At 45.8% G+C, this 23671-nt stretch overlaps 1 protein-coding gene across 6 annotated transcripts in view; it reads right to left on the reverse strand.

Annotated features, from left to right (window-relative positions):
• Positions 1–23671, reverse strand: part of PASK (PAS domain containing serine/threonine kinase) — a 2072978-nt gene that overhangs the window by 230364 nt on the left and 1818943 nt on the right. For all 6 annotated transcript variants that reach the window (XM_069618098.1, XM_069618099.1, XM_069618096.1 and 3 more), the window contains one exon: positions 5168–5301. In XM_069618098.1, coding sequence (XP_069474199.1) covers positions 5168–5301 — 134 coding nt within the window. The remainder of the gene's footprint in view (positions 1–5167; positions 5302–23671) is intronic.

Raw genomic sequence — 23671 nt, forward strand, 5'->3', positions numbered from 1 at the left:
CTGCAGGTGCAGACGCTTGTACTGGAGTAAGTCTCACCAACAAGTGCAATATGTCTGTGCACAACAGTTAACAAGTGAAGATTGCAAACTAGTCAGGACAGTCTCACCAAATATTTCTTCCCATCACACACAACCCCACAATAATCATAAAACGGAACCCAGAACATTATCAAGATGGATAGCAACACAGCTTGAACTCCACTAGTTTAACCTACTTGCACCATTAAACTACACATAATCCACCAATGGCTCCTTTATGCACCACACTACGCACACAGCTGGGCGCCCGACATGTACTACACTATGCATTCTTCCCCTGGCGCAACTATGCATCGCGTCCTGCATTCTTCCCATGGCCCTACCGTGCATGGCCCCTCGCAATCTGCTCATGGCCCCACCGCGCCCTGCATTTCTAGCTTGCTTCGATTCCCACAAGACCTAGCATTGGTGCTGACCATAGGACTCCGCTCTCAGTCCGCACATCGCAGCCATGCCTCCCTTCCTCACCGCCCCCCCGCCTCCACCCGCAACAACCACTCTAACCTTGGCGCTTAGGGGGTCTGCTCCTGCCCCAGTTGCAAGAGACATCCCACACCACTCTCCGCCACCCGCACCCACCACATCTGAGGATGACCTCACGCAACTACTCCTGAGCAATCGGAAAACCAACTCTAAAGTAATTGCTCTGGCTGACTTAAATCATGGCTACACTGACCCCCCTGGGCAGGGCTAACTCCGCCCTCAACTTCTCTCCAAAGAAAACTGGAGCCCACACATTATTGGACCCCAATTGTAATACCACTGTCCTCTCCAGCACCCCTTGTGCCTGGTTGGATCACCACCTCATTGCGTTGACTATCCCACCCCTTCACCAGCCCCTCCCCCATCCTAACCCCCTGCCCCTCCTCCTGTCATCGCCTGCATCCGCCACGGCCTCTCCAGCGACATTCTCTGGCCACTGCATTCAGAATAACACCCAAAGAGCTGCCCTGGGCCTATGCAAACATGACCACATCACTGCAGCAAGAAGAGAAGCACATTGGCTCCCAGTCAGTGAACAGATTAAGTTTTAAATACTTGCCATTACCCATTTCTGCCTTGACAACACTGTCCCTGGCTTCCTAGCCCAGAGACTCGCCAAACCAGCCACTTCCAGGCCCACGCCATTCGCCTATCCATTCCTAGGTTCAAGCATGCCAAAGCTGCCCTGATTTTGCAGCCACGCTCTGGAACTCCCTTCCCCATGCCTTGCGATCCGAGCCTACCTACACCCTGTTCCGAAAAAGACTGAAAACCCACCTGTTTCATTAGCAGACCTCTGCCTGCTAACTGTTCTAATTACTTAAGCTGTAGCCAGCACCTAGACGCCCATGGGTTAAGTGCGCTCTACAAATGTATAAATAAATAAAGACCATAACAAACAAACGCACACTGCAGATTTATACCTGTTAGAACTATCCCAACCACAGGAACCTTGGGGAGCATCTCTGAGCTCATTTAACATGCATGTTTAGCTCTATCACATAATGTGCTCTTCCAGGGGCTCTCCCAGTGTCCCAGCAATGTTCTCTAATAAATACAGAGGTGTCCCTTCTAGATAAACACATACTGAAATGTCAATGTCATAAACTGCATAGAACCATAACAGCACTCTGGTGTCTTCGGACAACAATCACCACCACATGGGTAGTATCTGCCTCTCTGTTATAACCACCTCTTTTGTTTTGGCAAAACCACATACCACACATTTCAGAGATTTGTTGTACGAGACTACTTTACATTATATTACATTACCATTCATTTGGGTATTAATATTTATTAAAGCACTTACACAAAGGTGGTTCCCAACGCGACACACTAGACAAAAAAGTTTTATTTTTATTGCTGCTAAACTTGATAAAATGGACCACGGTTAGGTGGAACATTGTTAAGGATTTTCTGTTAAAAAACACAGAGCACTTTAAGGAAGGCAGCTGAACTGTCATGTTCGAGTTCCAATGTGTAAGTATGGCTGTGGTGCCATTAAGGGTGCTTTAATTTGGACTTTAAGGTGCCTGGTGAAAGCGAAGAGTGGGTTTATTAGGTACTTTTTTATGAATGGTTTTAAAGCTAGAGCAACAAATGACAATAACATGTGCTCGATAAAAAGCACACAGTAAAACACTTGTAGGACTAAATGCCTTTAGATGTTTGAGGGCTCAATGGCAGCTGTTGACACAAGTTCACATTTTAGGTTGTACAATAGGTTGATGCAAAACATTTTCTGCCTTAAACCTACTATGAACTTGCCTTATGTCACCTTTTATGACATGCTGGTTGGTGTAAGAGTGCAGAAGGAGGAGAGTGACACACAGGTGGCATGGTTGTTGGCATACACTTTTATTAGTAATGAAAATAAAGAGAACATTTAACTCTAAGAGGTGTTTACTATACCTCAACAAAAAATAAAGGAATTGTCAAGATGTCTGTGTACATCAATAGCCTAATGTCCTGTGCCAAAAACCTAATTATGTCCCTCACACTTATAACTAAACTAAAGAGGCTCCTTTCTCCTTCACTACGTGGGGAAACGCCGAGTCTAATTGCAATTGCAACTATATAGTGGAGCCGGTGAATGCACCTTGTACTTTTGATTTCTCTAATCGCATAACTTTATAGTATTATTTTTTCAATTCAAGCTCCCACAAGCCTTGGAAGAAGAGCGTCGTGGCTCCAAACACGTGTCGGCTGTTTTGATTTGCATTAAATAATGCTCAATGAGCTTTAACAATTCTGTTTGTGTGCGCAGTTTATGGTAGTAAACCCACTCTTAACAATAAACTAAAGAGGTAGTCTATCATCTTGGTCCACAATAATGGCTCCCTTCCTCTGGACAGCGTATCACAGTTCTAGTTGTTATGTGGGATATTTACCTGAAGGAATTACTCCCTTCCCCAGGGCTCAATCCCTTTCCAAGGCACAAAACGGAGCTCCAGGTTGAATTCCAAAAAGCAGTACGGTTCTCAATTCAAACTCAAAAGGTAAAGTTCTGGTTCAAACACCAGTATTCCTTATTGCTCATAACTGTTTCTTCACTATTGGGATCTGAGAGAATGCCTCCCTTCTCCAGGTATCTTGCTCTCAGAGTTTTCACAATGCCAGGGCGAATGACTTGTTCCCCCTGTCCTTTCCTCTGGCTTACTTTGCAGTTCACAATGCCGGGGGGAATGCCTCCCTTACCCTGGCCATTCCTCAGGCTTACCTTGCAGTTCACAATGCCAGGGGGAATGGCTCCCTTCCCCTGGCCTTTTTTCAGGCTTGGTTTACACAGTTCACCACTACTAAAGGGATCTCAGATTCTCTTCTTCCTCTCTTTGGCTTGGCCAACTTGGTTCACTCCCCTGCCAACAATTGCTGTCTGGAAGACATCTAATTTCTGGGGATGGGGGTCCCTGTTTCGTTCTGCCCAACATGGCTCCCTCTCTCGCCAAGTACTGTCACAAGGAAGATACCTCATTTTTGTATGTGGGTCCCAGACCCTGCTTTCCAAGCCCCCATCAGCCTCTAGCCCTTTACCTTTGCAGGCCTCTGGACGCTCTGCCAATTTTCTTTGGTTGCTTGCGGCCGTTCGCTGAGCTGCACGGGTGTTTCTCTGCTCACCGGCTCAGGTCCCACACGTCTCGTTCCCAACACCAGTCTCCTACTCCCAGTACGGCACTAGGTTTGTTCCACGCCACCGGGTTCTTTGTTCCTACGAGACAGGAGAGATTTCTTCCTCTCCACATCTCCCATGAATCTCCCAAACTAGATGGTCCTTCGGGGGCTGGTGCAGCTGTGGCTCTCCTGAAGGCAGTTCCCTCTGGCTTCTGAGACAGATCTGTAAGTCCTTTGTCAGTATCTATCCGAACCTCCCAGTACAGTGCCGCCTCTGTGAAAAGCTATAATGGGGATTACCATTCTACCAGGTATTCTTCACTTCATGGCTATGCGCCTCTTCTTCGTCTCAGTTGGAGTCCCAAAGGTCATACATGGGTCCTCTGTCCTCTTCCTCATCTCAGTAGAGGTCAGCCCTATGGCCCAACACAGGTACATGGGATGGTTAGGTAACATGGAGCAGGGCTGTAAGGGATATGAGGATGTATGGGAGGTAGGTATAGGGCTGGAATACTGGGTTTCCCTTAGATGATCTTTCTTGTCCCTAGACGGGAAGTCTCTCACCATGAGATCCTCCCACCGAGAACCACCCCCAGGGGGACTATCGGGACGCAGTCTCACCTCTCTGGCCTCATGGGAAGGGGGTCCCCCCTCTGGGAGAAGTGACTATATTTAAGGATTCATAACATAAGGAAATACACATGTATACAGTTGATCATGTTGATCTTATTTGATGTGCAACCACTCTGACCCCCACTGTTCTATTTGTGCCCTCTGGTTTGCCCACACCAACATTGATTTCTAGAGAGGACACTGTTGTGCACAGGTCTGCCTACAAAGACAAAAGGCTAGAAGTGGGATGGGACATGGAAGCGCAGAGAATTTGCATTCATCCCCTGCTTGCAGGAGAGGGACATGATATCTCTTTCAATCACAACTCCCCTTTGGTTTTTACCTGCCTACAACAATGCTGGTGTGAAGGATTCCAGAGCATGCACTGCGCAGGAGGATTACATTCCGGGGATCACAGCCCATTCCCCCTTCTTTCTCCTGCTGGTCCCATACAGGTATAAGGCGGACAGAGGGAGAGAATACTCTGAAAGCAAAGCCTTCCATGAAGAGAGGTTAACAAACTGTCATCTTGTTCTATAAATTGACAGACAGCGTAGACAGATCACAAGTTTGTCTTTTTAGGAAGCAAAATTAAGAATAGCAGGCAAACCAGTGTTTCTGAAGGAGAGCTTTGAGTAAGAGGAAACAGGAGGCACACAGAAATAAACTGCATCGTCTGCTGCATCCCACAGCCCATTGTAGAATTGTCCTTGTTCCTTTTCTGGTGGCTATCCATGAGTCAAAAATATAAAATATCATGTATAGGTTTTACCAGGTATGAGAGGGCTTAGGCATTTCTTTCCACAGAAGATGTCCTTAAAACAAAATTCTAGCTATATCATTTGTTTTGACTTGCTGCCCGCTAATGCCCAGGTTCACATAGGTAGCTTGAAAATGTAGGCATTCTTAAGGACGCATTTACCTGAAGATACAGTAAACGGAGGTTTCAGTTCAGCAGTCAAAGTCTCTTCAACCTCACAAAAAGGATTTTCTCCAAACACAAGGGTAAACAAGGTCACACCCAGTGCCCACATCTCCAGCTCTGGACCTTGATAACTGAAAATAAAACCAACAAAGCATATCAGTACAGAAGCAACTATGGCACATATAAAATTCACAAGCATGAAGGATGTACAGGAATAGTGCATATCCAAGAACAAACAAATACCTTTGAATTACTGACACCCTAAAGCATAACCTTTCAACATTTCACAAAAATCGATGATGTTAGAAAAGGATGCTTACCTGCAATAAAGTTCCCCAGAGAATTAAAAGGTTCTAGCATGTCACTTGGCAACAAGAGGACTAGTGACTCTAAGAACTACTCACCATCTTCCAGATCACATTTTGGAGTGGGAGCGCTATACTCCCAATTTTTTTAAGCTGGGAGTAAAAGGATCTTTTTAGGGGGTAAAAAAAAAGTCCCATTACCAATGAAAGTATTTCATTAGCGAGTAAAAATGTGTTTTAACTGTGAAACAAATGTTTTTGTAATATATATTTCTTTGCACCTAGTTATTCAGACACATTAAAATATAGATTTTTACTTTCACATACCAGGCAGCAATAGTAGAGTTTCTTTCTGTGGCTCAGTGTGTATTCCTGGTCCAAACATATTCATGGAGATGTGTTGGTGAAAGCAGGGGGACAGGACCCCAGGGATCAGTTTCCTATTTAGTTTTGGCTATTAAGTGGCAATGAAAGCGCTACCTTTAAGCCAAAACTATTGTCATTAAATTAAGAGCTTTAACATAAGAGCTTCAAATAGGGGCTTTGAATGGGGCTGCTAATGCTTTTCAATGCAGATGACATATGAGGATGATTTGTTGGTGTTTGGCTATGTGTCCACCCATTTTATCCCATCTCTAAGTCAATTCTATATGATGTTCCACCCCTTCCCACTCATAACCACACGTCCTTTGCACTCTTTCCCTGCATTTGTATTGTGTGCTGAATTGGTCAGCTATTTTTACTTCCAATTTTTACTTTTTAATGTCAATCAAAAGTTTTGACTTGTTTGATGCTTTAAAAAATATTTACTAAAGCTTTTAAGTTATGTAATAATATTTTTATGTATTTTGTATTAAAAATAAACAAGTTACTGTGATAGATGCGTTTTTTTGTAAAATGCTTCTAAAATGTCTATGTACTGATTTTTGGGTGTTGGCTCTAGTGTTTTCTGATGGCTGTACAGAAAGTTAGTGATGTCAGTAGGATGTGATTGGGTCTGGAGTTTGTGTTGGTTTCCACATGTGAGCCATTTTCTTTCAGCATTGGCAGAGAGGTAAGGTATCTGGTCAATCCATCGAATACTAATGCATCTAACACCATACCATCGAATTATGAGCAACGAAATGCCATTCCATCGAATGTCCATTTTGTTGAATATAATTTGATGGATCCATCGAAATTAGTAATATAAAACTCTGGGTTAGATTAGAGTTAGGGGTTAGTGTTGGGGCTAGCGTTAGATTAGGGTTAGATTAAGGTTTACATTAGGATTAGGGTTGGGTCTAGGGTTAGATTACGAGTTAGATTAAGGTTAGGGTTAGATTAAGGTTTACATTAGGGTTTGGGTTAGTGTTAGATTGGGGTTTGGGTTAGGGTAAGGGGGGTGGTTGGGGGCTGAGGGGGCGGCCTCCAAATATACAAAAACAAAAAGAAAAAGTTGTACGGGGCTGGCCAGTGCCGAAGTTTCAGCACTGGACAGCTCGATGTAACGTTTCAATGCTATCTTTCACATGTAAAAGTGCATTTTCATTGAAACCAGTCCATTTATATTTTCGATGGACTGGTTTCGTTAGAAAGGCACTTTTACTTGTGAAAGATGCCCTGGCGATGCTTTTATAGTCGATGCATCTTTTTCGATGCGTTGGTATGTCAATGCATCGATTTCGAGGCAAGGCTGTTTATTTAGTCTGTTGTTGTTACTTTGTTAATTGCATAGTGACACATTTGCAAACTGTAGGCATCAAATGTGCACTACTAATGTGCTCCGTGCTGCCTTACCAGTTATAAAGTATTAACATTTCCTTGTTTGCCATTTGTCGTCGGTAGTGCGCTCCTGCTGCTCCCTTTCTTGTATCGAGTATGCAGTGTCTGGTCCCAGTGGGTGCACGAGATCGAAAAGGGTAGTGGAAAATCTCCTTCATAGGAAATAGATCAGAGAACTTAAATACATTGCGCAGCTTTCCTTCTGGCTTTCTAATTGCCGGTTCAACAGCGTTTGGTATCTACAGTGAAAGGTCATCGTGTAAAGATATGGACAGAGCCGTTTCTCGAAGGACTGTCAGTTGGTGATAAGAACGCTGGCAGCTCTGAATTTCTTGTTTGCCCTATGGCTGGTTGCAGGGCCAAGATTACAATGGTTTTGGTGTGCGTATATGTTCAGGTTTCACTCAGGCAAGAAGCACATGAATGCGTTTTCATGCGCCTGCTAAAATAACGGATTTCGGTACAGCGGTCTCTTTTTAATATAAAAAGGAGGAGGCCCGGGGGTGGGCGTGGCTAACTGCCATGTGAAGGAGACGTGCCTCTGGGGAGCTCCGCCGATGTGACCACTATAAGCTGTTTTTTCAACGATTTCGAGGCAACTCTCAACACTATGGTCCACTGTACCGGCTCCGGACGCCTGCCTGAAGCTAGGCGACCTTTTTCTCGAGCCTGGGGACACCCGCTGGCCCTGTGACGCCGCCTGCTGCGACTCTCCTGTCCGGGGCCAAGATGGCGGCCCCAGCGCGTTGACCCCGTCGAAGGACCGAAGCACCCAAACCCTGTGGAGGCCCCTGTCCAGCACCTGCCACGGATTCTGCTCCGACGGATCTGCACTGAGACGGAGCAAGAACAGACCTGCTGATCTGGGGGCAGGTGAGGCAGGATTGCGTTATATGCTACTGTACCCCTCCAGATTGAAAGTGATACAGGACAACAAGACCCACCTGTTTGACACGCCAGCCCAGGCCCGAGACTGGATGGATGGGCCGCAGCTTCCGGACATAGAGGACAGGAAACGAAGGCCGCGCTAGGTCTATACCCACAAAGCACAGCAAGGCCCTTCTACTCGCAATAGCCAATGGCAGGATGATGGTGCTCAGACACAGCTGAAATGATCCTCAGCAAGGAGACACCAGATGCAATATCCCTCTACCCCCAGGGATTTCCTTTAGGGCACTTATATCCGCCCGTAGGGCACCTGGAGACCAATGCGTGGTCAAACGGAGCGGAAACGGGACTGTCATAACGGGGGGGAACCCTGCTGGACTTGTTCAAAGTTGGGGGAGTTTACAGTTATCAGGGGGTGGGAGGGGAACGGGGCGTTGGCCCCAAAGTTAGGAACTTAACTCAAGATACACCAAGACCACGGGGAAATTACACATACATCGAGCTACCAGCTAGACTTCAAACGATGCCAAGAACTATCGCCAGAACGCCTCATTCCCATGGCTGATAGGATCAAGGTCATGACTTGGAACGTCAGGGGTATGAATAGCTTTGTTAAACAACGTCGCAATCACGCATACCTGCGAAGGTGCAAGGTTGGGATCGCCATGCTTCAGGAGACGCATCTAACCCGGAACAAAATGGAGGCACTATCCAAGTCATGACGAGGCACCCTGATAGGATCCACTTACTCCTCCTACGCCAGAGGGGTCCTGATATGGATCGATCCAACCATTCGCTTCAGGCTAATGAGCACCAAAATAGATGATGAAGGCAGGATGGTGCTCATACATGGCACCATCGAAAACAGGGAGTTATGCCTTGTTGGCACCTACGCACCCAATCATGATGCAACAACTTTCTTCCGTTCCCTGTATCCACGAGTTACCCCTTACAGAGACAATATCATGATTTTGGGGGGGACCACAACTGCACCCTAGATCCACTGAAGGATAGATCAGACTGCAAACACACTCTTCCATCCCCTCCTGCAAAAATACTATCCAAACTAACACACCAGCTACTACTCCGGGACTTGTGGAGGGATTTACACCCCGAACAACGAGAATACTCCTTCTACTCCCCGCCCCACTCCGTTTACACCAGGTTAGATGATCTCTTTATAAGCCAAGAGCAACAAGCCATGTTCGGCGACGCACAGTACCAGCCGCGGTTGCTGTCCGACCACTCTCCGTTAGTGGCCACTTGGGAAGTGTCTCCACCCAGACCCCCAGTGCCTACCTGGAGGCTCAGAGCCAAGGCCCTACTAGACACAGCTTTTCGTGAGCATATAAGGGACTGCACCGAGGAATATTGGCAGAGGAACTTGAATAGCGTAGAATATGTGAGCACGGCATGGGAGGCGTACAAGGTGGTTATGAGGGGAGAGATGATCGCAGCCATAGGGGGGGGCTCAGAGATCCATCGTTGCCTCGTTGGGAAGCTCTGAAAGAGAGTTGGGCAATCTGGAAAGCAGAGCGGACTCGTCCCTTGAACACTTACAGAAAATAACCAAATTGAAACAAACCTGTCTAACTCACTGGGAATCCCCGGGTAAATTGAGCTACGCCAAGTACATTGAGAGAACTCATGCCCTACGAGACAAACCCGGTAAACTCTTGGCCTGGCTGGCTCTATAAGAGGGAGACCCCCCCGAACCCTCATCTGTCATATACTCAAGCCTGATGGTACCACAGCGCACACCCAAAATGAGATTAACTCTGTTTTCTCCAACTTTTATTGTGACCTTTACTCAGAGACCTCGCCCCCAACTGACACCGAAATCAATGATGTCCTAGACATCATCGAGCTACTCCGATTAGATCCACAGTTAGCGGAGGCCCTAGAGGAGCCCATTACAGTGGACGAAGTAAAGGTTGTTATCAGATCCCTACCATCAGGGAAAACCCCTGGCATGGATGGCCTTCCTGGGGAGTTTTACAAGTCGTACGAGGAGACCCTGCCCCCCCTGCTGACACGGTGTTTAACAAGGCCTACGAACGCGGTATCCTCCCCGATTCCATGAGGGAAGCCGTAATTATCCCCTTACTCAAACCTGGCAAGGATGGAACCGATTGTGGCTCGTACAGGCCCCTCTCCATGCTTAATGTAGACAGTCAAGTCTTGACTGCTCTATTAGCGAATAGACTGCATAGGGTAATCCCCCAATTAATCGACAGAGATCAAACGGGCTATGTCCCTGGGCGCTCTATCACAGAGAATCTGCGTAGGTTACACCACGTCATCTATAGCACTGAACCTAGTCCTCAAAAGTATGCCGTGGCTTCTTTGGACGCCACTAAAGCTTTCGACTCGGTGCGCTGGAAGTGGCTGTATGCCACCATGGTAAAAATGGGGATAGGACCGGTCTTTTTGAAATGGACCCAGTTGGTCTACACTAACCCGACCGCCAGGGTGCGCAGCAACAAGACATACTCTGACAAGTGGCCCCTCCGTGGAGCCACCTGGCAGGGATGCCCTCTTTCCTCTATATTATATATCATTGCCACCAAACCTGTGGCTGCCTACCTTAGACAGGAATACGGAGACGGGGGTATTGAAATAGACGGAGTGACCCACCTTGTCTCCATGTATGCTGATGACACATTATTATATCTCCACAATTCCGAACAGCTCCTGCCCTATAGCCTTGAGACCCTGGACGGATTCCACAAATGCACAGGGATCCAGATCAACAGAGATAAATCTTGCCTCTACCCCCTCGCTGCACTACATAATGCTAGATACAGATCTCTGCCCCCCCCCTAGACCTCCAATGGCAAACGACATCCTTCAGATATTTAGGAATCACCATACACCGGAACCCACACACCAAACACATACTTAATACAGTGAGGGCTAGGGACTCCCTCGAGAGGTCCATGGAATTCTGTAGCAGTCTTCTGCTCTCTGTGGCCGGTAGGGCAGGCCTCCTTAAAATGGTCGCACTCCCCCGCCTCTTACACTACTTTACCAATGTCCCTTTCTACATCCCCTCTTCATTCTTCAGAAATCTGAATAAACTGTAGGAGATTTCTCTGGCAGGGCGGTAGACACAGGGTGACGCTAGGAACACTTCAAAGGCCCTACGAGAAGGGGGGATTGAAAGTTCCCAACTTTGAACTGTATTACCTTGCTAGCCAGCTGCAGCACGTAATGCAATGGATGGCTGATGAAAGTACAACGGACACCCGACTCCTCCAACCTGCCCTGCCCCGCCTATTACTCAGAGACTTGCTCTGGGCCGAGGAGAGTATTACACGACACAACCCATACATAGCCAAATTGGGGATTCATGGAAACGGGCCTGCAAAATGGTCGGAACGGCGGACCCATACTCCCCACAAATCCCCATAGCGGCAATCATGGCTAAACGCGCATGGGGACATCAGGAAGTGCGCGCCCAATGGGAACCATATGGTGTGGCCACGTTGGGAGACCTTAACGTTTACTGAGCTCTGCGAGGCCACAGGGCTTCCTGTAGGTCAGTTCTTGCTCCATAGAGCAGTAATCGGAGCCATGGAAGACAGATGGCCCGAGGCGGCTAATCCTGCAACGGAACTCGAGACCATAGAAACCATGTTGAACACCGCCGAGGGAGGCCACGAAACTTCATGACTATACGATGCCTTGCTGCAAGGTACGATTAGGAACGACCTCAAATGCAAGGCGAAATGGGAGTGCGAACTGGGCCTTGAATTCGAGGATCAAGAATGGGAAAAGATTACCCACTACCACAAAAAAAACTTCAAGGAATGCCCGCTTACAACTCATTCAATTGTACATCACCAACAGGGCTTACCTCATGCCAGAAGCCATATCGAAGTTCAAAGGTGCGGGAATACAGGTGTGCCCCAAATGCAACAAACCGGAGGCTGGGTTGACGCATATGTTCTGGGGCTGTCCACTCATACTGGGTTTCTGGACGCAAGTAAAAGAAAGTGTTGCCACGGCAGACGTCGAAGTGGAAACCCATAGGCCAGTGGCCTGTATCTTGGGCAACTATAAGCGCTGCAGCAAAAATAAACCTCTCAAGAGACTCAAAGACCTGATATACATCACTGGTAGAAGTCGCATAGCCATGGGATGGAAAAGCCCAAAGAGCCCTAGCGAGGCACAGTGGTGGGGAGACCTCAGAAGATGGATAATTGCTGGGACCGGAGCATGGGAAAGAGCAATTCAGGAACAGAGACTAGACTCCAGCGCAGAACTACAACGTTGGGTGGCGCTAACAACACTTACTTTACCCCACTGCGGTGAACAGCACCTCAGACGAAAGCGATAGCCCTGGCTCGTGAATGGACACGCAAAACATTGATGAACTGCCCATGGTCTTGGGAGTGGGAGGGAAGGGAGGGGGCGGGGAGGGTAAAGCACTATATCCATGATTGTGATGCCTTATTGATTGCCATTTTATTGTTGGAAAATTCAATAAAGTTTTTGTTTAAATAAAAAGAGGAGGTCCGGCTTTAAACAAATCGATGGGTTTGCAAACGGAATTCTCAGGGGTGCGGCGGAGCTGCTGCAGCTTAAACCAGCGGTGACTGCACGATCTTCTAGGCAATTACTGCATGGCAGTCAATGAGCTTGACCACCTACCTGTTCTCCTACATGACCCGTCATTTCATTGTTCATTAAAGACCTGTTCCGTTGTCCAGTCTCGCTATTTAACCCAGAAGTCAATTTTTTCTTCTCATGTCACATCACCACTAAGTCTACACCAGTGAAGGCGCTGATTTCGAACATTAAATGGTTGCGGTTGTCTGCATGTTTACTTCCTTTGGCAGTGAAACAACGAGGTCGGCTTTGGTGCCCCAAAATTCACTCCCATGACCCACGCCTAGGTTCCCACGTTTTTTCATAAAGGGAGGCCTGAAGTAGAAATGCAAGTCTTCGTGCAAGGTAAAGGGATGACTGGCAACCATGTTGCTTCACTGCTTACTTTTGTTATAACGTCTTAGTTCCCCAAAGGTGACCACAAAACAAGTGACCCTTAGCACCAGCTTTCACAGGCTCTGCTTAGTTTAAAACCGTCCAATTCTGAAATGCAACATCTTAAATCAGGAATTCTTGACCATAACCGGAAAAGATATGTGCTACCTGACACAATGCTTATACATTAACCGTTAATGACCCACTCCCCACACTGCTTGTGCATGAAGCTGGCTTGAAGGTGTCTGATAATCTTGGCAGCTGCTGTGCACGTCCTATCCCGCTCCATAATGAGTAAGCCGTGCTTGCAGCTACCCTGGATTGCATTTTAGGGACTACTGAAGGAACCAGATCTTGAAACCAAGATGCCTCCTTCTTGATGGTGAAGTGCTGATCATCTGTGCAATTTCAACTGACTGGAAATCTCACTGCTTACACTCGGCACCAAGATACATATCCGGCTTAAAGGTTTTTACAATAAAAAATATAATATTTGCGCAGTGCGATATCTATCTGAAAGAGCTTAAGTTGCATTTTGGACTCAAGTTTGGAAGAATGCCTATAGTGTTTTTGATGTAACCTGGAGTTTAGTTTGCACTTTTGAGACCCAATGGGCACTCTTGTAATGCAGATCTGGAAATTCAACGCCTCCTTAAAGGAAACAGAGGGAGGCAGACCCCTCCAACGAAAGCAACTTTCAACCTGTGGATAAGAACATGACTGGTCCTGCACTTTGTGCACCCTCCAATACATGTTTGTGCATTGCTTGCTCCGTCGAGTAATTTATTTCTTCCAACAGAAAATCGAGCAATGAACGCCTCCAACACGGTTTGCTCAAATGGAGGCTCAAGTGTATGAAAGTTAGGTTACTTCCACTCTGCTGGAGTACACAAAAAACCCCAGCCATGTTTCGACATTGCAGTCTAGCTATTGGGATAGACTGCTCAGACTGGTAGCCAGATCAAGACAGATTTGCATACAATGGAGCCCAAGATTTGCCAGTAGTTTTGATTGAATCAGAGCCTTTTTGATTTTGTTGGTCTCCCTAGGAGGGCGTGTGTATGCTCAGACTTGATAACTACGTCTAGGGAATCAAATCGAACATCACTGTTCAAGTCCAACTCGGTTGAAATGAATCAGGGGTTGCTGATATTCCTGTGCAAAGGGGATAGGACCTTGCAGATTTTACTTGACTGCTCCCATCGGTGGCAGGACCAAGACTGATTTGAAGACGGTTGGCCAGTCCCCTTCAGTAATAACTTGGATCTGAACAACTAAAAGAAAGATGGCATTAAAGGATCCTAAGAGCAATGGCAGTGGTTTTGTTTCATTAAAAAAGGTTCCTTTGTTCACTCTTCGTGGCACAGTGTCATTTAAAAGAGGCCAATGCTGCATATCTCCCACAGGCATTTGCTGTGAGATCACGTCCTCCAATCCCACCCATTATTGTAATTTCCTATAAGATGACCGGGGACACGGGTTGCAACATAAGCCTCCACCCCCAGTGAATTTAAACGTTGGCACCCTTAAATGTGCCGTTATGGATTTGCTTGCACTCTGGCATCTATTTTGGGTTGTCTATCCCTGAAAAGGATGAGGCGTACCCGACAGTTTGTCCTCATTTAGAGGAGGTCCCCTCCTTTGCATAATTTACACGCTCAACAAAATGTTACCCAGCAATCCTATATCTCCTGGAAGATGTTATTCTTACTCAAATCTAGTGGCATCTCCCTCCAAAACATTTGCTTACACCCACCTTGGATATTCAGACGGTTCAATGGTGCAGGATGATATGCAGAAGGGACTGTAGACATGAAGTGTCTCAGTCAATGATCACACACAGGTAAAGTGTGCATTAGACCAACCCCCCTCCCCAGACCCGAAGTTGGGCATGTTAAGTGTTGAGTGTCATAAAGGGGCCTCCCTCCCAGTTCTCTATTCAGTAGTGAAGGAATTTATAGCCTCAAGACAGCGAGACATTCAGAAGCCCCCACAAGTCAGTGGACTAATCCACACACTGCAGGGATCTGCGACCTGAAGGTCTACCTGTCATATCCCGGCAGGTACAGTCTTGCACTTCTGAGGCATGTGCCATTCAGTTGTGCAAGAAATTATAAGTTACTCACCGTAGTCACCAAAGTACTCCTAGTCCAAAGTCACCTTTCCTCCATACTGTATGGGTGTCCCTTGCTAGAGACAGGAAACTGAAAGAAATTGCCTTCCCCTTTAAATTTAGATAGGTGCGGGGGCATAGCCCTTGGAGCATGAGCTCCCCTGACTCCGCCCCCCAGGGCCACACCTCTTTCACGCGTCGACAATATTATAATTGCCTAATGACATTAGGTGTTATGGGGGAGGATGGTGGGACGTATTGAGGAAAGGGGACTAAGGACTAAGAGAACGTTAGTCACTACAGTGAGTAACTTATAATTACTCCTACACCCCGTCCCTTTTCCTCCATACTGTATCGGCAATTACAACTGAATGCAGCTCTTCTTCAAAACTGCCTGGCCAAATACAGAGTCCAACCTGGCACTGGCATCCAAGCAGCAGTGTTTGCAGCAGGCCGATGTGGTAGCCCAAGTTGCTGCTCTGCTGATCGGCTTCCATGGGACATGTCTTCGGAAGGCCACAGTCGTGGCCTTTGCTCTGATGGCGTGGGCATACATATTTGCTGGCAAAGGCATGTGCTGCCCCTCATATGCCTCTTTGATGGCCATCACCATCCACCTTGCAAGGGAAGCCTTGGAGGCTTAACAGCCTGGTTTTGACCCGCCAAACGTGACTAACAAGGCTTCCGATTTACGGAAGCTGTTTTTCCTGTCCAGATAGAATCTTAGAGCACGCTTGACATACAGACAGTGCAACATCTTCTGAGCCTCATCCTTTGCGTTGATGTGAAAAGAAAAAACAACCTTAGGGAGAAAGGCAGGGTGCGTCCGGAGCACCACCTTGTCCCAGTGAAAAGTGGTACAAGGCTCTGAAGCCACCAGGGCCTGAATCTGTCTGATCCGTCGTGCTGAAGTAAGGCCTACCAGAAGGGCAGTCTTGATAGTCATCAGCCTGATGTCTGCTGAAGCCATAGGCTCGAAAGGCTTGTGAGCCAAAGCGCCCAGTACCACGTTAAGGTCCCAGACCGGATGTGGATGCTTCACCAGAGGGTATAATCTGTTCAGTCCTGCCAGATGCCATTTTACCGCCGGATTGGAGAAGATGTCGTCTCCTGAATTCTTGTACGCCCCTATGGCTGCAAGATACATATGACAGGTGTCTACCTGCACACCTGAGTGAGCCAGATGCGACGATAACGATAGCACGTTGTCCAGTGAGCACGCCAGGGGGTCAATCTGGTTGGTCGTGGCCCAGTGACAGAACTTTGTCCACTTGCTCTTGTATTGACTCCTTGTTGCCCCAGCCAGGTTGTCCTGTGACAAGTGCAGTTGCTTCAGGGTGACCTGTTCAGGAACCAAGCTGCCAGCGCTAACTTCTGTGGAGCTTCCTGCCACTGAACCTCAGGCCCAGTCCTAAACTAGTATCATTTATTTTATTTATTTTAATTGTGGATAGAAGAGAAGTATCCCATGGGCTAAAGACTACAGAAGCCCTTCAGAAAATTATCCCCCTGGCCTGATGAAGGCCTGGCACCATTAAAGAAGACGACCACGGATGGATACGGTCTATCTTTATGCCATAGGGACCGAAACGCACCGCGTTGACACAATCATTTACGCAACTTCATCCATTGCTCATTAGTTCCCCTTAGAGGAGAGAGGTTAAGAGAAATACCTTTAAAAAAAACACCAATCTTGAAATTTGTCAGAACCTAGAGTGATTGAAAAGGACAATATATGTGTTTTCGAGTGGCACTTTACTTGTACCCATGTTGTGATACATTGTTTATTCATTGTATGTATATTTCTTTTTTTTGTAACATCTAGTTTATTTCAAACTTTTATTACAACTTTTTATTTCATTACTTCAACTAACATCTTCTACTGCCTTTGATGTATCTTCATTTCTTCAATTTGTGACTTTGGGCCTCATCACGACTTGGGCGGTAACGCCAGCGCTATTAGCGCCGGCGCCATCTGCCCTATCGCCGAACTCCCCGACGCTAATAGCGCCGGATCACGAGTACGGCGGTAATGTTAATCCCCATTCCTCATTGAGCCCATTCGGGAATGCCCCATTCCCCATTGGGCTCAATGGGGAAATTTCGTGCTAATACCGCCGGCGGATTTCCCGCCGGCGGTACGAGCGCGAGTTTTCGGCGGATTTCCCCCTTGCTAAGAGCTGGGGAGAAATCCCCCGAAGTCCTGATTTGGCAGACCCTTAAATCCGTCAGTAATAGCGCTACCGCCGGATTTAAGGGTTACCGCCAAAGTGGTGATGAGGCCCTTTGTCTATTAAGTTTATGACCAAGCAAGTTAGGTGTACCGAGCTTCCACCTAAAATGCGGGTCCAAAAGTCATCCCACATGTCAGTTTTGGGCTGGAACTTACTCAGATGTACCATTCTTGCGTCCGTGAGTGCTAAGCATTCAGTTACAAGATGTTTTGTTGTCTCTGGGTATAATGAACAGTGTCTGCAAGTGTCCTCCGTTACATTACCCAAGTGACGCATCGCCATAATTTGTTTCGATTTATACACGTTAGTTCGCAGTCGAAGAAAGCTGTCTCTGTGGTATCTTGAAGGAAATGGTAAAAGGTACTTTGGCATATTGTCAACTTTGTTCATTGTTAACCCCAAGTCTAGAACTGTAGGGAGCTTGCCGTAATTGTCAAGATTTTCAATCCAAAGCCACTCTTTTAGTTTCTTTCTTGCGATTTGAGGGCGATCTAACAGCATTTCCATCGAAATGTTAGCAGTTTGCATAATTGCTTTCACCTTTTCTTACCAGGACAATAATAATCCTTAATGCGGATGACCTTCTCTAGGTGCCAATACTAGCTACGTTTGTTCAGGGTTGGAGATGTCCATCTTTCTTAATAAAGTCATAGACTTCCATATCACTGTGCCATGTGAGCTCTCCAAGGCTAACTCATGACGTAATATTGTCATTGATAGATATTTAGGCAGTCTCAGTACTCGCCGCCAGAAAAGTCCTTCCAATTGAGACCATATCTTTTGGTCGATATTCCATCCTGCTTCCACCCCGAATGTAATTGCAGGAATGACTTTCTGCACATAGAACTTTCGTATCGGTGTTAGAGAACATTTTCCATAAAGCGTCTCGATTCTTGCTCCTTGTAAAGAGAGAGTTTGAGTTTGGCGGTATATGTCTTCCACCCAACACCATTCACGTATTGAGGTGTTCACTATTATTCCCAAATAGCGGATTTCAGTGACTACCTCAATCTGATCTTGGTATACTTGCCACCTGAAGTTGTTGTTTTTGGGGCCTATTATGGGCCCGAACTTCATCATTTTAGTTTTTTTCACGTTTATTGATAAGTCATTTTCAGCCATATAGATTTCTACTTTCACAAGTAGCCGCTGTAGACCTATCTGAGTCCGATCAAACAATAGCAGGTCATCCGCGTAAATTGCATAGCTTATGTGTTGCCCGTTGACTTTTGGTGGAAAGCATTTCACACTAGCTAAGGCAAATTGGATGTCAGCGATGTATAGGTTAAACAGGGCTGCAGCCAAGGGATATCCTTGTTTGACCCCTTTGCAGGTATCGATTGACTTGGACAGGTCGCCTCTTTCATTTAGTCCGATTCTGATGGCTTTTTTTTTACATACAGGGCTTTTATGGGTTGTAGCAAAGCTTCTGGACATTTCTAGTTTTTCAGTTTCTGCCATAGTTTTTCCCGATTTATGGTGTCAAAAGCATGCTGCATGTCAATAAAGGCTACAAATAAATTGTCCTCCTTCTGTAAGGCTTCCAACTTTAATAGGTTTACCAAGGCTAGGTTGATCTCAGTGCCCAAGCCCTTGGTAAATCCTGTTTGCCTTCCTTCCAATTTGTCAGTTCTCAGAGCCCAAGCTGAAAGTTTTTTTGAAGAAACGTCGCAAATACCTTGCCAATTGTGTCCAGGGGGGCAATCGGGCGATAGTTGGAAGGGTCGTCCCGACTGCCCTTCTTAAAGACTGGTACAATTATTGCCGTAGTCCAAGATGCCGGAACTTTTCGTCTTTCCGCAATTACCAAAAACACGTCTTCTATGAATATGGACCACGTATGCTTGTGTTTCTTTAGCATCACATTAGTGATGCCATCTGGGCCTGCTGCTCTTGAATTCTTTAGCTTCATAATTGCTGTACATATGTCTTCACTGGTCTTTTTTATGTCCCACTCAGATTCAGGTTTTCCACATTTCATGTTCGGTGTCCTCTCAGATCCTGAAAACACCTTATGAAAATGTAACAACCAGTCGTTTTCAGCTACACCATTTACCAAGGCGGCAACTTGGTTAACAGAGCCTCTATTCAGGATGTTCCATATTTCTCTTGAGTTGTTCGTTTTGATTAAACCCAACATCTCTTCCCCACGCTCTTGATCTCTCTGATGAGAGAAGGTTTTAAGCCAGTTGCGGTATTTTTGTTTCCTTCGTTTCATTAGGCTGCGAGCGTTGGTACCAAAACGTGATTTAAATTCAGCTAGATCTTTCTTTAGCTGTTTCTTTTCTTTCCTTAATGTCATACTCCAATTGTGTTTGTGAACTGTGGTCAATTCACAAATGTGTTTTTCTTTTATTCAAAGTCTGTTACGGCCTGGACTTGGCCTTCAGTTTCAAACTCACATTTGCATTTTAATGGCCATGACATTGCCAGTACGTAATGATCGCTGTTTGCAGTTGGTACTATACACAGCTTGTTGATTTTGACGAACACGTTTCTCGACATCCAGATGTAATCAAGGATCTTATTGTGTCCCAAGTTATGCCAGGTGTAGTTTGGAGGTCTGTCACCATTCACACTTCCATTTGCCATCAGACAGTCGCGTGCTTCCATTTCGTCGTTCCATAGTGTTCTTCTTGAACTTCCAAGGCATCCATCAGTTTCTTTAACCACTATCCGCTCCTTGTTCTCATCGAACCATGAGATATTCAAGTCTCCACACACTATGATTGATAAGTCTGGACAACTCGTTTGGTTTTTATCTATTATCTTCATCACCGCGGATACAAATGTTCTAGCTGAGATCTTTACTGGATTCCAGTAAACGTTCAACAAAAGCAATGTTTGTGCTTTCCTTTTAGGTCTGTAGGAGTGTTTAAGTACAGTCCCTTGAACATAAATGTTATGGTTATATTCCTCAATTACTTCCCAGTTTGTTCCTGACTTCACCATAGTAATTAACCCGGAAAAAGGTCTTCCTCTAGTATTTATCTCAGCCGGGTTTATCAGTGTTTGATAACCATCCTTTGCTGGTGGGGAACGCATCCAAGTTTCCTGCAGACAAATAGCAAAGTTATCGGTCAGGTCTACTGGGAAGTCATTGTACAGGTGACTGAATCCTCTGGTATTCCAGGAAATCACTGATACTATGACGTCAGGATCAGTTTTCTCTAGATAGTGCTTCTTTGTCTCAAACATTGAATTCCCGTTCCGCTGCTGTGGCGGTGAGTCGGTTTTCAGATGTCACCAAGATCCTCTCGTTGGTGTTCCAACTTTGTAATTACGCTCCGCTTCTCTTTTTTCTCTTCTGCGATCTTGTTTTCAGTCATCTCCTGTTCTGAAATCTCAAACCCTAAACCCAAGCGCTCTTCTTTTGCAGCCATCAATATCTTGTGAGATATAGATTATCTCATAACTGCTTGTGAGATAATATGTAGTAAAACACAATCCACACGATCTTCTGAGGTGTATGCCACAATTCGAATGTCATCAGATCTAATAGTACTAACAATGGTACAAGATGCAACAGTTGCATTATATTGCCACGGTTCAAGTTGACATCTATTTCGTCATTAAAGACATTTTCGATCCTTATCTTTCGTGTGGTCACATTCAGCTCTCCTCAATGCTCTTCTGCCAATGATTTAGAGGATTTCTGATTTTGAGCTGTTGTGTGAGTTGGATTTAGAGCCATTTGTATTTTCTTTTTATACTTAAGGCTAGTTGTTACTTGCCTTTTGTCCAATTCATTAGGCTGAGCCACATGGTCACTCTCAGCCCTTGACTGTGCGCCTGTTGCACTCTTATTGTTGCATGTTTTCCCCGTTGACTTTCTCCCCTGAGCTCTGTGTTGAGGTTACTGGGCTGTATGAGTTCTTGTCCAGCCACACGTCTTCCGACACTAAAGTACAATCATCTTCATCCTCATCAGGGTAGGTGAAAGATTGCATAGCTCCTCGAGTTGATCAACTGAAGATGTTGCGCTCAGGTCAGAGTCAATTCTCATCCTTTTTTAGGGTTTGTGGGTCCTTTGCTGGCTTGGCTCGCTTCTTTTCCAATATTTCCTTCAATATTGTTTTTCTTTGATCTCTCAAGTTTTTCTCTTTCAAATGTCTTGGGTTTTACTGGCATTGTCAGATTTCTTATGAATTTCCTTGTATTTCTGGTTTGATTTGTTGACGCCTAAATATTATACTTTTTTGCCAGTCTTTTCTATCCTTGTCCGTTGGAAGCTATGTGCGATTTCACTTTGCTCGCATCAGAGGATAGATTTTTTGCTGGTCCACTAAATATCCCATACAAGGCTTTTGTTGTGTAGCAAGAAGGCATTTCCGTGATCTTCTCGTTTGGGATCTTCGCCCATGTTCCTTTTGCTGAAGAGCAAGTGGGGATTTCTGTGTTCTTCTCATTTGGGGTCTCTGCCCCTGTTCCCAGTATTATTTGTTCAGAGTTTTTCACTGTGTTATCTGACACGTCCATTTGTAGTCTCTCTCGTCTAACGAGATCGATTTGTTATTTCCCATCATGGCGGTCGTCATTTTATCACTGTTATCTACTGGAGCAGGGTGACCATTAGTGTTGATTACTATGTCAGAGTCATTTTTTCCGTTTGTCTTGTTCAGATTTTCTGTTTCTAGAGGGATTTGTGTGGGTACATGTACTCCACTTTGCACCATCTTTATAGGTAAAGCTACCGGCAAGGATGACTGCGCAGCTATCTGTTTCAGGAGACTAACCATTTCCTCCATTCAAGAGTGTTTTTCCTGGCTGTCTTTCAGAATCAACTCAAGTTGCCTATTTGATTGATCGTCTGACTGACCTCCTTCTGACAGCTATCGTAATTGACTTGCCAAATGCTGACTTTACAGTTTGATTAATTTTTCGTTGAGACGACCCTGTATTGCTCCATTATTTTGAATTGTTTCGTGCAGACACTCATAATTTTATAAATGGGATTAGTGGCAACGAAGTGGCAGCTAAAACATTATTATGTATCTGAATGGCGGCCGCTGTTGAAAAGATGGATTTTTGTTCTGGGTCTTTCTCAGCGGGGCTTTGTGTGTTTTCATTGTTCATATATCTCTGTTCACACTTTCCTTATGAGGGAGGACTTTTTTGCCTTTGTTGATAATGCTGTTCTGAGCCTCTCACCCGCATATTCATCACCATTGGACCGTTTATAGATCTCTTTTCCGCAATTTTTTGTCTCCGATTGCCATTTCACTGTATTATTGGCACTGTTATTCTCGAAGGTCGAGTACGTGGCACATTTATCTCCAGCCTTGTTTGTACACCCAGCCTTTACAGACACCGCTGGCATGCTAGTTGTCGATGTTTCCGCCATTTCACCCGCTTCTTCAGTTAGAGGGGGGTTAATCGCAGTAGGACTCATGTTTCTAGAAGTTAATGCAGGGAAGCTGCTATTTCCGGTTTTTCCATTTGTGAAGCTTTCAGCCAGTCTGGCTTTCATCTTCTCAAAGTCTGCCTGAAGCCGCAACGTCAGGCGTGCTTCTCGCCCAGCAAGGTCGATCGCTTTTTTTGCCGTGCCTATTTCGTGACCACACAGTGAGTAGCCGGCATTTCCTCGGATCACTTCATCAGATCTTGGTTCCAAGCTATTTAGCATACTTATTTCATTTTCCTCTCTCAATCTGCCATCGTTGTGTTTCAACTTGCGGCAAGGTTCCTCCATGTTGCAGTTTATTATTTTCTGTTTTGGAGTGCTCTCATTTTCTAATATTAACTGTGTGGCATGTTCTTGGGGAAAGGTGAAACGCAACGAGTTTGTGTCCAAGGATACACACGGAACTTCTACTGCGAGCAATTCCAAATCTGTGACATCAAATGGTGATTGGAATGCTTCAGCATTTATCTCGATTACCTCTGGAACGATAGCATGTAAGGTTGTGCCATTTGTGTTGGCCTTGGGTATAACCACGCTGTTTCCAGCGCTTGTAGTTGCTCTTTCATCAAATCTCAAAGCTTCAATGATCGGAAGAGTAATTTGTAGTTTATGTCGGGATTCATTTTTCATGCTTTCCTCGTTGCTGCCGTGTTTACTATTGAACTCATGTGCCCCACCTTGATTATTACCAAGATTCACTAGTATCGGCAGCAATTGCTGTGAGGGGAAAAGGCGCTCCGGCGACTGTTTGTCTACAGGACTCGGGACTGATGTTAGCGCCGAGGCCGCAGCAAAGACAAAGTC

The sequence above is a fragment of the Ambystoma mexicanum genome, chromosome 10, assembly GCF_040938575.1.
Source record: "Ambystoma mexicanum isolate Mex_15411 chromosome 10, UKY_AmexF1_1, whole genome shotgun sequence".
Taxonomy (NCBI): Eukaryota; Metazoa; Chordata; class Amphibia; order Caudata; family Ambystomatidae; genus Ambystoma; species Ambystoma mexicanum.